General features: G+C 38.7%; 1 protein-coding gene across 2 annotated transcripts in view; it reads left to right on the top strand.

Annotated features, from left to right (window-relative positions):
* The first annotated feature begins 420 nt into the window (after positions 1 to 420).
* Positions 421 to 12,032, top strand: part of MTUS1 (microtubule associated scaffold protein 1) — an 88,110-nt gene continuing 76,498 nt past the window's right edge. For both annotated transcript variants that reach the window (XR_008484383.1, XM_054295542.1), the window contains exons 1-2: positions 421 to 2,412; positions 4,613 to 4,808. Coding sequence is in view for 1 of the 2 variants with exons in the window: in XM_054295542.1 (XP_054151517.1) it covers positions 421 to 2,412; positions 4,613 to 4,808 (2,188 nt within the window). In the remaining variant the exon portion in view is untranslated. The remainder of the gene's footprint in view (positions 2,413 to 4,612; positions 4,809 to 12,032) is intronic.

Here is a 12,032-nt window from a genome sequence, read left to right as displayed (position 1 = left end):
TCAGCTGCCTCTGCTATGCATTCCTGCCATGAAGGTCAGGAAAAAGGCCTTCAGTGCAGAGCACAGTCTCTAGGTGCTCTGCATCAAGGGGTGAAGACTGAAGTTTTTCTTTGCTGGGATTCTGAATGTTGCTTCTATGTTGCTGCTCTGATGTCTGAAGACTAGGAACTTGAGAATGCTTACTGTCTTAAAATCCTGGTTTGGCTAACTTTTAAAAATTTCTTTTTGATTCCAGAACATTTGAATCTTCTTGGGAAACGTGAAAACAAAGAACTGCTTTTTAAATATCTTTTAGGACAATTGACACATTCCAGGGAAAAGAAGTTGTTTTTTTTTTTTTCCTGCAAAGTTCAGAAGTATCTGCATTCTCTGAGATTTTAAAGAATTCTAAAATGAAAACGGTTTAAAATTTCTTTCAAAATGAATGTTGGGAAACAAACATGCAATGACAAAGCAAAGAATGGGTTGAAGTCTTCCTTACTTATAAGGGATGAAAATGGAAATAGCTATGCATGTGACAGAGGTACACCTTCCTCAGAGAATTGTGCCACCAAGATACATGGTAATTCAACTGCCCAAAATATAGGGGCTGAGCATGAGGGTGATACCATTTTTGAAAATAAGGGCGACTTCAGAAGTCTTTTAAAACAGCAGTGTGTTGAAGTATTTGATCTGCAGAACACACCTGGTAAACACAGCTGCACAGGAGCTCCATCGGGAGATACAGATGCTGCACACAAGTCTTCTGGGACTGAGCAGACTTGTATGTGTTCTTTGAACTGTGGCTTGGAAGCAACAACAAGCTTAGTGAAAGATGATTTTGCTATGGCAAAAATGCAAAATCAGAGTATCAAACACTCAGTGCCTTACAGTCAGACTGACTCTAAGTCTGTACTAACTCTTCCTGCTTCAGAGGAGAACATGCAGTCCCTGGAAAATGACAGGGCATGCTGCCAGCTGAGCACATTGGATGTGACTAATGTTACAGGTGAAAATCTGAGAACTGATCAAAAAGATGACATGCATCTGGGGGAAACATTGGTCTCTTCTGAAGTATCTATCTCAGAGAAATTTGATAGAACCAGCTCAGAAAGAACGTCTGACTTCACCTCTGCAGGTCTTGAACACTATCAAAAAAACGCTATCAAAAATGATAATGAATCACAGGAAACAGAAGCGCAGGCTATAGAACTACCTGCTGGATGTATAGATCCTTATAAGCTAGATGCATTATCACCATGCATTAATATTAATGAGGATGACCAAGTGAAATCCTTGCAGATTTCTCCTTTCCATGAAAAAACTGGGAATTCCAGTGCTGAAACATGCATGGATATTGTTGTAAATAGTGTGCACCTTCTCCCAGTAGATCAAATGGATGGGGAACAAGTATCAAACAAAACTAGTGACCCTTTAACCAAAGAACAAAGTATCTCTGGAAATGCTGCTCTTCAGAATATGCACAACATTCCTTCTGTATCTTGCAGTGTTCCAAAATTAAAGAAGACAGTTATGCCTGAGCTGAAATGCGAAGCAACTTTTTTAGTCTTCAGTCCAACAGCTGATAAAAGCAATTCATCTCTATGTACTTCAACTCCTAAAGAACAATCAAAAAATAGGACTTTTTCTGTTTCAGCTTTGGAAGAACTTGGAGACAAGTCTTCTAGACTAAGACAAAGTGAAGCATTTGTAGGAGGGTGTAGCAGGCCTGGGCTCAAAGCTACTTCAGATCAAACTGCAAGAAAATCAATGGGCAGGTCTCCTATTGCATCAACAATAACCAAAGCAAGGAAATCAGAGATAGTTAGTTTTCCCAAACCTAATTTTAAAAATGTTAAGCCAAAGGTTGTGTCTAGATCTGTGCCACAGCCAAGAGACAGTGCAGCATTAAAACAGTCTCCCCAGTCCCGTCAACTATCATCTGTCTCCTCACCTTCAAGGGTTGGTTCCCCAAGGCAATTGTCCTCCTCTATAAAAGGGCTGAAAAAAACAGTAGATCCAGCTAAAGATGCTAAGGTGGAATTGCCTGTAAATAAGCCCCATAAGCTACATGTTAACAAACACCTTTTCACTAGCCAAGTCGATCATGCCACAGCAGATCCCAGAAATGCTTCCCACAAGGTTTCAAAAACACCTGCATTAAAGTTAAGTCTGCAAGACATTGACAAAGCAAGTGCTACCCATCCGGTGTGCTCCTTGGCTTCTGCTGCGCTTCCAGCACCTACAGAGAGCTCAAAAGAGATGTTAAATGATAAAATGGAAAGTTCCAACTCCTTAATGACACCTTGTTCTCAAAACATTGACCTGACCAAAGGTGAAGAAGAACAAAGCAGCAACATGGGAGTGCTTCTGGAAGACACATGGGTAAAAGATGCAGCAAACAAAACATTTGAAGTGCACTCTGTTCCTTTGGTAAGTTTTTTTGCTTTCATGCTTACTTGTATGTTTTGTACATTTGCAGAAAAGGAAATTCAGTATTGCACAGTGTGAAAATTATGGGGTGGGTTTGGTGTCTGCAAATGTAGCTGTAGTGTTGATTTCTACATGGAGTCTCTCCCTAGTAAAGGCACTGAAGAAGTATTGTTTTACAGATTAGTTGCAGTTGGCTTCAACTGCAGTTTAGTGTCTCCACCTTCATCTTGTTCCATAACACAATTTTTTTTAGTAAAGCCTTTTTTTAAGACAATACAGTTTGTAAGAAGTCTAATAAAAGCAAACAAGTCTTAGTTTAGTCCATCTTGTAAAATTGCCTAGCATAACTTGGTGAGGTTTTCTAAATACAGCTTTTAATGTACATTTCTTCAAGATTGTTCTAGTGGTGCTGTAACTTCAAATAGACAGTAGAGATAAAGTGCTGGTTTGGAAATTTTCTTTCAAAATGTGCTTTAGACCTAAAGTAGACTTTTAAAAATTAGTCGTGTAAATGTTGTGCTTATATGAACAGTAACATTAAGTCACACAAAACCCAAAGACCAATAAGTTGGTGAAACATTTTATTTTTAACAACTTAATTTCACTGTCTCCTTTGTATAATTTAGGAGTTTATTTGTTTGAAGTAGAGCTGGGACTCATTAGAATAGTTGGGAGTAGTCAGGAAATATTTCTCATGCAGAGGGCATATACCTGGTTTTAGGCAGTCAGCCAGCTGGAAGGTGCAAACTTCCTGGCCGGGAGGTATGCATGTGCTGGTTGGTTGGGAAATATTTTGGGATGAGTCAGCTGCCTGTCAGGAGAAACATGCTGCTTTCAGATGCACTGGAAGAAGGTTAAAAGGCAAGGAGAAGGGGAAAGGAGGGAAGACTGTCCGAATTGGGTTGACGAGGATTTCAGGAGGTGTAGTAGGAACACAGTCTGGGTGCTTTTTGGAGTCTCTCTTGTTACTGGCTTGTGGATTCAATAGCTTACGTTAAATTGGTGAAATGGAGGCAGCAGCTATTACTGGTAAAACTGTTGTCTGAATTTTTGACAGGCCTTACTAATTTGCCAGAAAAATTTCAGTGAAGCTCAGTATATGGGAGAAGCTGCTTAGAACATTTTTGAAACATTGCACAAGAAAGTAAAAAGTACTATTATTTGGCTAATAATTTAACTTGAAAACCTAAGTAAGCATGAAAGCAAGGATGGTCTATTTTAATTCTACAGTCTTTAAGAGTTTGCATTCTTTGTCAGTCCTTACTTTTGGTGTGAAGAGTTGGAGAGAGTGCTTTTAATTCATTCCCTTGCCAAAAAGGAAAACTTTGTGATTTTAATTGTTCTGCTTGTACCTGGAGAAGCAATAGAGAAATTTCTATAAAATGCACAGTAGACATATCAGCTGGATTAAATTTAAGAATGGTCTTCTTAAGTGGAAAAGTACAAATTAACATCTGAAAATGAACATGAGGATTGTCATTGAAAATTAAAAATTTGGTACTCTGACCGAACTGCTGCAGTCAGCTTGAGTCACAGAAAAGCACATGAAGAGCTGAACTGTCAAGTGTGTCTTTATAGGCTTGACAGGAGTGGCTGTGAACTAAAGGTTGTATAAACTGGAGCAAGAATTCTGTGTGAAACATATATAAACCAGTTTCACACATATAAACCAGTTATTTTATACTGTCCTGGATCTACTCCTGCACTTATGTTTTGTCTATGGCACCTCAATGTGAAGGATTTTAAGCTGCTGTGACATAAGACCTAGATCAGGAAGCTAATTACAAGGACTGTGACATTTCAGGTAGTACAGGACAACTAAATTTTCAGGGCCGTGAACGTGTGTAGTTCGTCGGTTAAGGTCTTGGGAGTGGGTGTAGTCATGTAATTGAGTGGTTTAATTAGAGTTTGGGGAGGAAGAAATTCTGATGACCTCTGTAACCTCCTTTTAGTGTGTTGGTCATTACTAGTGATTAGCTTCAGACTAATGGGTTTGCATTGCTGAAGGCCATTCAGGAGATTGTTCTTGAGGTTCTGAACTGCAGATGTTGACAGTGGCATAAAGACTAAGCATGTTTCCTACTTGGGTGGTCAGTATTTCATTGCAGATGCTGCAGAGGGAGATCTTTAGTTTCTCACAGTGGTGGTGTGTGGGTTGAATTGTCGTTGGCTTTTTGCTTTCTGTTTTTTCTTAAAACAGATGCCTTCTGTGAAAGATGGAACAGCACAAGGGAAAAACATACCAAAGAAAGATCAAATCACACTACGAAGTGTATTAACTCCCAAGGTTAAAATGGTGCCATCTGTGTCGACCTTGAAGAAAGGATGTGAAAATAAAACTATCAGCACTATTAAAACACCTTCTCACAAAGAAGCTGTTATGTCATCAAACTCTGGTAAGAGAATTTTTCACTGCAATATTACCACTTAACTAGTTTCTTAAAATTAAGGTATCATACTTAAGGTACTTTCTGACACAACTTTTAGGGTAGTACAGAGCTATATGTCAGTGTTAAATACAATGCTGTCTAAATTGTAAATTGCTAATACAGGATGTGGTGCTATTATGAAAATCAATATTAAATATTACTTATATTTGGTTCTATTATAGGATTTTGTGAAATTACAACTAAAATTACTTGAAAGAGGGAAAAATAGAGTGCTCAGGTACAATGCTCTTGTGATAAGCAACTGCATGCTACCCCAATGGGAATGAGTCCTTATTTCAGGACATAACATATTTTGTTCAACCTAATTTTAGCACAACTCTGTGGTTTCTAGAAAGGGGAGGACATAATTGAAGGTGAGACTACTGCTTGAGCTGCTAATTAAACTCAGACTGATTAGTAGCAAGGGCAGGGATGAATCTCTCATCTAGTCTGTAGGCTGCTGCTCAAATCTCATGACTAGAAACTACATTCTGTAACTGTATTATAGGGATTCAGATGTGCTCTGGTAGATTATGTGCTGGGTTTTTTTAACCAAGTGTGGCAATCTAACTAGCTGCAAAGGTAGCCTGTCTATGAATGACTACACTACAATGCACTGTAATTTGGAGAGTACACACCCAGCTATACCCAGTAAAACCTGTTCTTTTTTTTTATTTTTTAAGCTACTCAATCTAAGATTATAAAACAGTAAAAAAAAGTCCTCTTAATTATATACAGGTGGTGAAGTGTGATAAAATCTGTGTATGTATGTATGCCTTTATGGGATGAGTCCCTCAAAGAAAGTGAGTATAGACTATTCTCCCACTTGAGGCTTGCTCGTGTGAGGCACTTGCTCAGTGAACCAGGCACCAGCCTGTAGGCTGCCAGTTTCTTGGAGAACTCATCAGCCCTCTAAATACCAGCCTAAACCTTTCCTGTCTGTAATTATGGCCTTAGAAGAGGAGAGATGGATATAGATATACAGTTTTCCTTTAGGTTATTAATCCAGATAGGATTTATGATACTGTCACTAGAAACAAATATAAGCTCAGGTGAGTTATAAGACTAACTTCTTCCCTTCAGAAAAAAAAATTACTTTCAGAAGAAACAGAAGTAATTTGCTGTTGAAAATAAAAACATTTACTCCCCAGATTTTTTTTTTTTAAATAAACCTGTCACTCCTTAGGCAGTTGATGTGCATTGAAATTATGGTAGTCAGTAGAATGTTTTCCAAATTTTTCCTACTGGAAAAAGGCTGCTTAAACTAAAAGCAAAAAGTAGCACTTGCACATTTCAAACTTGTGGTATGATCTGGTAAGACTGGAACTTTAATGCTGCACATGAGAAGAAATTTTTTTTCTCCATGCCCTTTCTCCAGTTCTGTGTTCCTGGTTTACTGGTCCTAGCAGATATTACCCTTCATCTTCCTTGTGCAGTGTTTTTGTGCTACAAAGTAGGGTTTGATGCATTCAACTGTATCAGATTAACTTCCCCATCCCTTACAAAGGGAGTTTATAAAAATGTGTCCTTGCTCCTTGCAAACCTTGTACTGATGCAAATCATAGGATAGGATTATGGGGTGGGATATGGGGCAAAGTAGGAGTTATTTAGAATTGCTGCTAAACCCCCACAGTATTATGTGACCACACCTTTCAGGTAAAACCATACTTACTGCTGCTTACCCCTTCTGTTTTTAACATTTTTGAAGTAAAACTATACATACACTTTTTGTGACAAAGTGGCAGTTTGTAAACCAAACCCAGTTACTTCTTTAGGCTAAAGCATTCGTGAAGGGGGATAGCTGTTTTTTCCAGTGGAGTCATTTGAACACTTTGGTATTCAACTTCAGCCTCCAGATAAATCATTCAGTAGCTGTACAGTTGTTTGCTGTCAGGATTTTGTCAGACTACAGACAGACCAGCTAAATCCAGAAAGGAAAGGACTTCTGAAGGTCGCCTAGTCCAGCCCCTGCTGCCTGTAACTGGGTCATTGCTGAATTCAGACTAGGTTGTTCAGTTGTTTGTTGAGTTTTAAAAATGTCCAAATCCTAATGAACTTGTTTCTTCCTGAGGTACTAAAATATGTGCAGCTATTTCTTATCCAGTTACTGATAGTATTTGGATCATTGGGCAACAAGAGAAGTTTATGTAGTTGAATTCATTAAATACTCTGAACAAGACAAGTAATAGTATAGCTCTATGTCAACTCTCACACGTGTGTGGTGAGGGACAGAAGTGGTGCATCTGTCCAAAATGCACTAGTGTGTGTATTATTCCTAGAATAATCAAGAGCTTGTGAGGGCTGTCTTCATATAATGGCTGTTCAAGAAATGAAAGAAAAAAATGCCATATATTAATTAAATGCCATATATCCAAGATCCTTGGAACTTGTCAGGACTTAAGATTTTGGTAATTTTTTTTACCACTTGGAAAACGTAAGTACTCAGTGGTAACATACTAATCCAATAGAAAGAATTTCTTCTCAGGAAATTTCCTGATTCTCACCTGAACAGCAGGAGAGAAGAACTCATATCCCAAACACTGTATTTTTGTGAGGTTATTTACAGAGCATATTTGGCTAGAAATAACTGGGTTTATTTATTTCAAAATGGTTGCTGAGCATTGTTCACCAGTATTGGTGTATTTTAGCTGGAACTTGAAGTTTTTGCTGAATTAGAAATAGGTTCTCAAAAAGATAAGCTTACCTTGATCCAGTGTACCAAAGTGATTTGGGAAATGATGAAGCCCCATTTCTGCAACTGTGATCAGATTTGCTGCAAGCTAGATGCTTCAAAAATATTTCTGTAACTGTTTGTTTATTTCTTTTCTTCATAAGAGGGGGTGACACACGCACTCGAAGACAAAAATCTGAATTCTCTACAGATAACTTTTCCATGGGGTGGTGTGTAGGTTTCTGTAGTACTGGATGGCAGGCTGTATGTCATTTGCTGTGTTTGTTTTCTGTCAATGAAAACATTTATTAGAATTTAAAACACAGAATAACATTTTTGACTTAGCCATTTTTACTGGAAGGGATATATAATTTTGGAGCCTTGGTAGACGACTTTGAACTAGTTTCAAAATCAAAGCAACTGTTGTTTCTGTTCCCATGAAATACACAGAGCCTTCTGATTTGGATGTGTCATAGCCAGTGTGGAGGAGTAATAGTCTGATAATAGTTGAGGTGTTATGGTTTGGGAAGAGTCATGTCTTTGCCTCACCTGAAGGGAGGAGTTGAAGGGGATTGGAGAAGCCAAGGAGCTTTGGTGTTCCCATGAAACATCACTCCTTGATTTTCTGCTATCATACCTGCCCCAGCAACTGGATATTACCTCCTGTGCAGTTGAACAAAAGCACTGTGACAGTTTGAGCCACAGAATATTATTTAAACAGCATCAAATGGGAAACTAAATGATTTACAGTAAATCTAAAAATGTATATGCCCACCAATGCCTTTTTTACCATCTTTTGTGGACTAGCAAGGACTGGGACAAACTACCTGAAATTATGTAAAGGAGAGGAGCTTTACCTGCAAGTAAGACTTCTGATATGCTATAACTTCGCCTTCAGTTCTGCCTTAAAATTACACTACTGGTTTAAATTATTTCTCATTGTAAGAAACTTCACATTCTTTTGGATGTCTTAGCTCTGTCAAGATGCTTTCTATGTAATTGAAACTCTTTGGGAATCTAAAGTTGAAAGTAGTAATACTATTCCTCTGCTTACTGTTAAAAGACTTGCAGAAATAAATGGAAACGACGTAAATCATCTGTGTAACAAAAATGTCTCTTAGTGTCTGGTGGGGTTTTTTTTGACATTTCGGGTACCCTTTTGTCTCTGATTTAAGTCACTGATATTCCTTCAGCAGTAATAGCCGCTCTGTGCTTTACTTCTAATTTCCATTAATCTAGTCCAGTGGTCACTCCCTTTTTCTCTTGGGGGTATTTTTGTAGCATTTAACAAGACCACTGAAAGCTTGGATACAGAAGCTTTAAAGTGTGAATTCTGTGTTTCCTTAAAGATATTTTTTGAACAAGTGAGTCCTTTCCCTGATGACAAGTTGATCATACTGAAGAACTTTTCCTGTGTTCTGCGACTACCAGAAGCATGGGAAAAATAATTCCCCAGATGGTATAGAAAATGAGTATGCAGGATTAGTGATACTTGGAAATACTGATTTTCTTTGTAGTTCATAATTGCTGAATTCCTGCAGCTGAATTTTGGCTTGATCATACATTAAATGTGTGATTGAGAGAAGCTTCCATAGTTAAACAGAACAGGCAGTGACAGATTAAGACTCAGTTTTTTAGTGAGTGTTATTGCTTTTTATTGCATAAAGAAAGGCTTCTCAGATGGAAAATTCAAACCAAATTATTTCAGTCAGTTTTCATACAGCTGGAGACATATATAAACTTGATAATTCAGGACTTCTTGGTACAGCCTTTCACAATACTAGTGAAGCAGGACCAAAACAATTTAGTTCCACTAAGCATTCTCACAGTCCTTGAGTCTTTGTTCGGATACTGATCTAGGAGCCAACCCAAATGTAGTTACTGAAAACAGTTTTTCAGCTTATATCATTCCTTTTATCTACCATGTGACTCTTTAAAGCCTGATTGACATGCTGCCAAGAGGAAACAAAATATTTTAAAAGACAAATATAACTTCCAGGTTCTCTGGATTGAAACAGTCATGACTTTAATCAAAATGCTAGAGTAGACAGTCACTTGTAAAGGTGTTCATATATTTTCTCACAAACAGGTCTGGAATGCACCAGGGTCTAAAAATAAGTCTTAAATTTTCATTTCAGCCAGTATTTTTATGCTTTTCTTTTGCAGAGCAGCCAGTTTCTTTTGTGGATCCTAAAAGCAGGTTCTTCATAAACTAGCTTACCCAGGATGATTATTTGTCTTTCTTAGTCCAGATTAGTGAGTTTCAGTCTCATTTTCTTTAATATATCTGTACTAATTAAAGCCTGTGTTAAAAGTGAACTTAAAACTTGCATGTTTCCCTTCAGAGGTATAGGAAGGAGGAAACTAAAACATGACACAAAGCTTGTGTCATACTCCTTCTTTGGTCGTCATAATCCAGACATCTCCTCTGCATAGTGATTCTGTATCTCGTAACCAGTTCTCTAAACTGGCAAAGAATTACACTGTGTATCCAGAAGGACTTTTGTCCAGTTGATGAGTTTGTGAGAGTTCAGAAAACAGTGTTAATTGTGAGGGCCTGAGAGCCTTGCTGTTCACTGTTTCTCCAGTCAGTTGAGTTGGACTCGCCTGGTAATGTTTCCAGTCTACTTTGCCCTTACTTCCTGGACATCCTCAACAAGAATGGTTTGCTAGAAGCTGCCTGGAGCAGTATATTTACTTGTGCCAAGTACTGACTGTTAAATTCCTGCCCCAGATGTTGATCATTCAGCTACAAAATGGTCAAGTCACAATTTGAAGCCAGAAAGGAGCCATAAAATGATGTAATCTGAATGGAAGCTTTGTCAGTTTGCTTTTGGCCTGGACTACATACACTATCAGGAAAGCTTAACATAATTTTGACACCTATTTTCTTTTGTTACTTTTCATTAACAAGGAACTCTTCCTGTGGGATAGATTCAGCTTGTGTTTCTGCAAGCCTTTCATAGGGTTCTTAAAAAAAACATATTTTGGAATAAAATACTTCCTGTTTAGCTTTGGAAGTCAAGTTAACCATGAAAAACAAGTAAAAGTGAAAGGGTTTTGCTTGTGAGGTAGTATGGGATCTGTTTCTGTGAATGACTTCAAATAAACTGGGTTATTTATCTCTGTATAATTTGGATGGGGTTATCTGAGTTTTGAGGGGATGGGAGAGAAGAGAGAGAGGGAGTTGGAAATATTTGAGTTTATGGGTAATTCAGATAATATGGCTTTCAAAAGGGGGCATTTCATTCTGTCAGTGTTGCTTAAGGTGCCATCAGTGACCATAGTTCAGGAAATAAATTTTTCCCATATGTTCCCAGACTTTTTACAGGCAATTTTGTGACTAGCCCCATTGAAGTTTTAGTATGTTGTACCTGTACCAAGAAGCGTGATCATACTTGCAGAGACTGATTCTAACAGTCAGCATATTGGCGCTGTCAGAAGTGTGAATGTATCTATAAGAATATTCTCCTTTAGGAGAGAGGTGTGCACTACTTCCCTGCAGGGGAATTTCTTGGTGCCTAGTCATTTACTTGCTAGGGCATGCTGGTGTGTCTTCAATAACTTTACCTGTGCTGCTTAGTTCTGAATTCTCTCAGGGTAGGCGTAAAGGAGGAGAGAAGTACGCATAATTGTCTTCCAGAAGAAATTTGTATTTGTTTGGCTGCAGCAAGCTTCCTCTTTCATTCAAGAAACACATGAAGTCCCGCAACAGAGAACTTAAGATTTGTAGATAACATGAGTTTTAAAGCTGCACTCTAAGTCAAACAAAATTCAGTGCCAGACATAAAGGCTGTGTGGTATGGAGAGTTGTACAGTAATGAAAAGCATGATTGGATGAACCCCATCCACCAACCTGGTGGTGTGCTTCTGCCTCAGCTTACCTTGCAGTGCATTGATTTGACTTCTTCTGCCCAGTACTCCTAAATAGACTGAGCTTTACCTTAGCTGTGTTAAAGCTAGTGGTTGGGATTGGATTGTTCAAGTCAGCATGCAGCCTACGAGAGTCTCCTGGCAAAACCGGAGGGGGCAAGCTTTGTGAGCACTACTGTGCCTGGGAAGCCGGTGTAAAACTATCTGCTGTCCAGAGATGGGCTTTGCTTGGGCTCATAGGAGGTTGGTAGCATGACTGTGCAGACTGCCTGGCCCCTCATGGGGCTGCTCTAGTTCAGTCTTCAAAAGGAAAAACTTAAGATGGACTAAATCCAGCAGACGTCATTGTGGGCAGACAGGAGGTGAGAGCGGGTGTGAACTCAAACTTGGAGCCAGGGTAGAGAAGGGCTGTTTCTCGGTGCTGGAGAGGTTATAATGCAAGGGGTTGAAAGGAAGATGAGGAAGGGAGAAGTCTCTGATTGTGGAAGGGTTTAACTGGGAGGAAATCTGCCGCATTTCAAAACTGCACCTAGGAAGGGGCAAAAGTGAAATTGAACAGTAGGCATACATGAGACATTACTCTTCCTCTCTCTTCCTCTAACTGAAAGCACCCCAGTCACTCTTCTGATGGTAGAATCATTTGAGGG

The sequence above is a fragment of the Melozone crissalis genome, unplaced genomic scaffold (assembly GCF_028551555.1).
Source record: "Melozone crissalis strain CALT ecotype California unplaced genomic scaffold, PUWL_Pcris_2 ptg000006l_1, whole genome shotgun sequence".
Classification (NCBI taxonomy): Eukaryota; Metazoa; Chordata; class Aves; order Passeriformes; family Passerellidae; genus Melozone; species Melozone crissalis.
The sequence above is the reverse complement of the archived record's forward strand: the minus strand, read 5'-3'. Positions and strand labels throughout refer to the sequence as shown.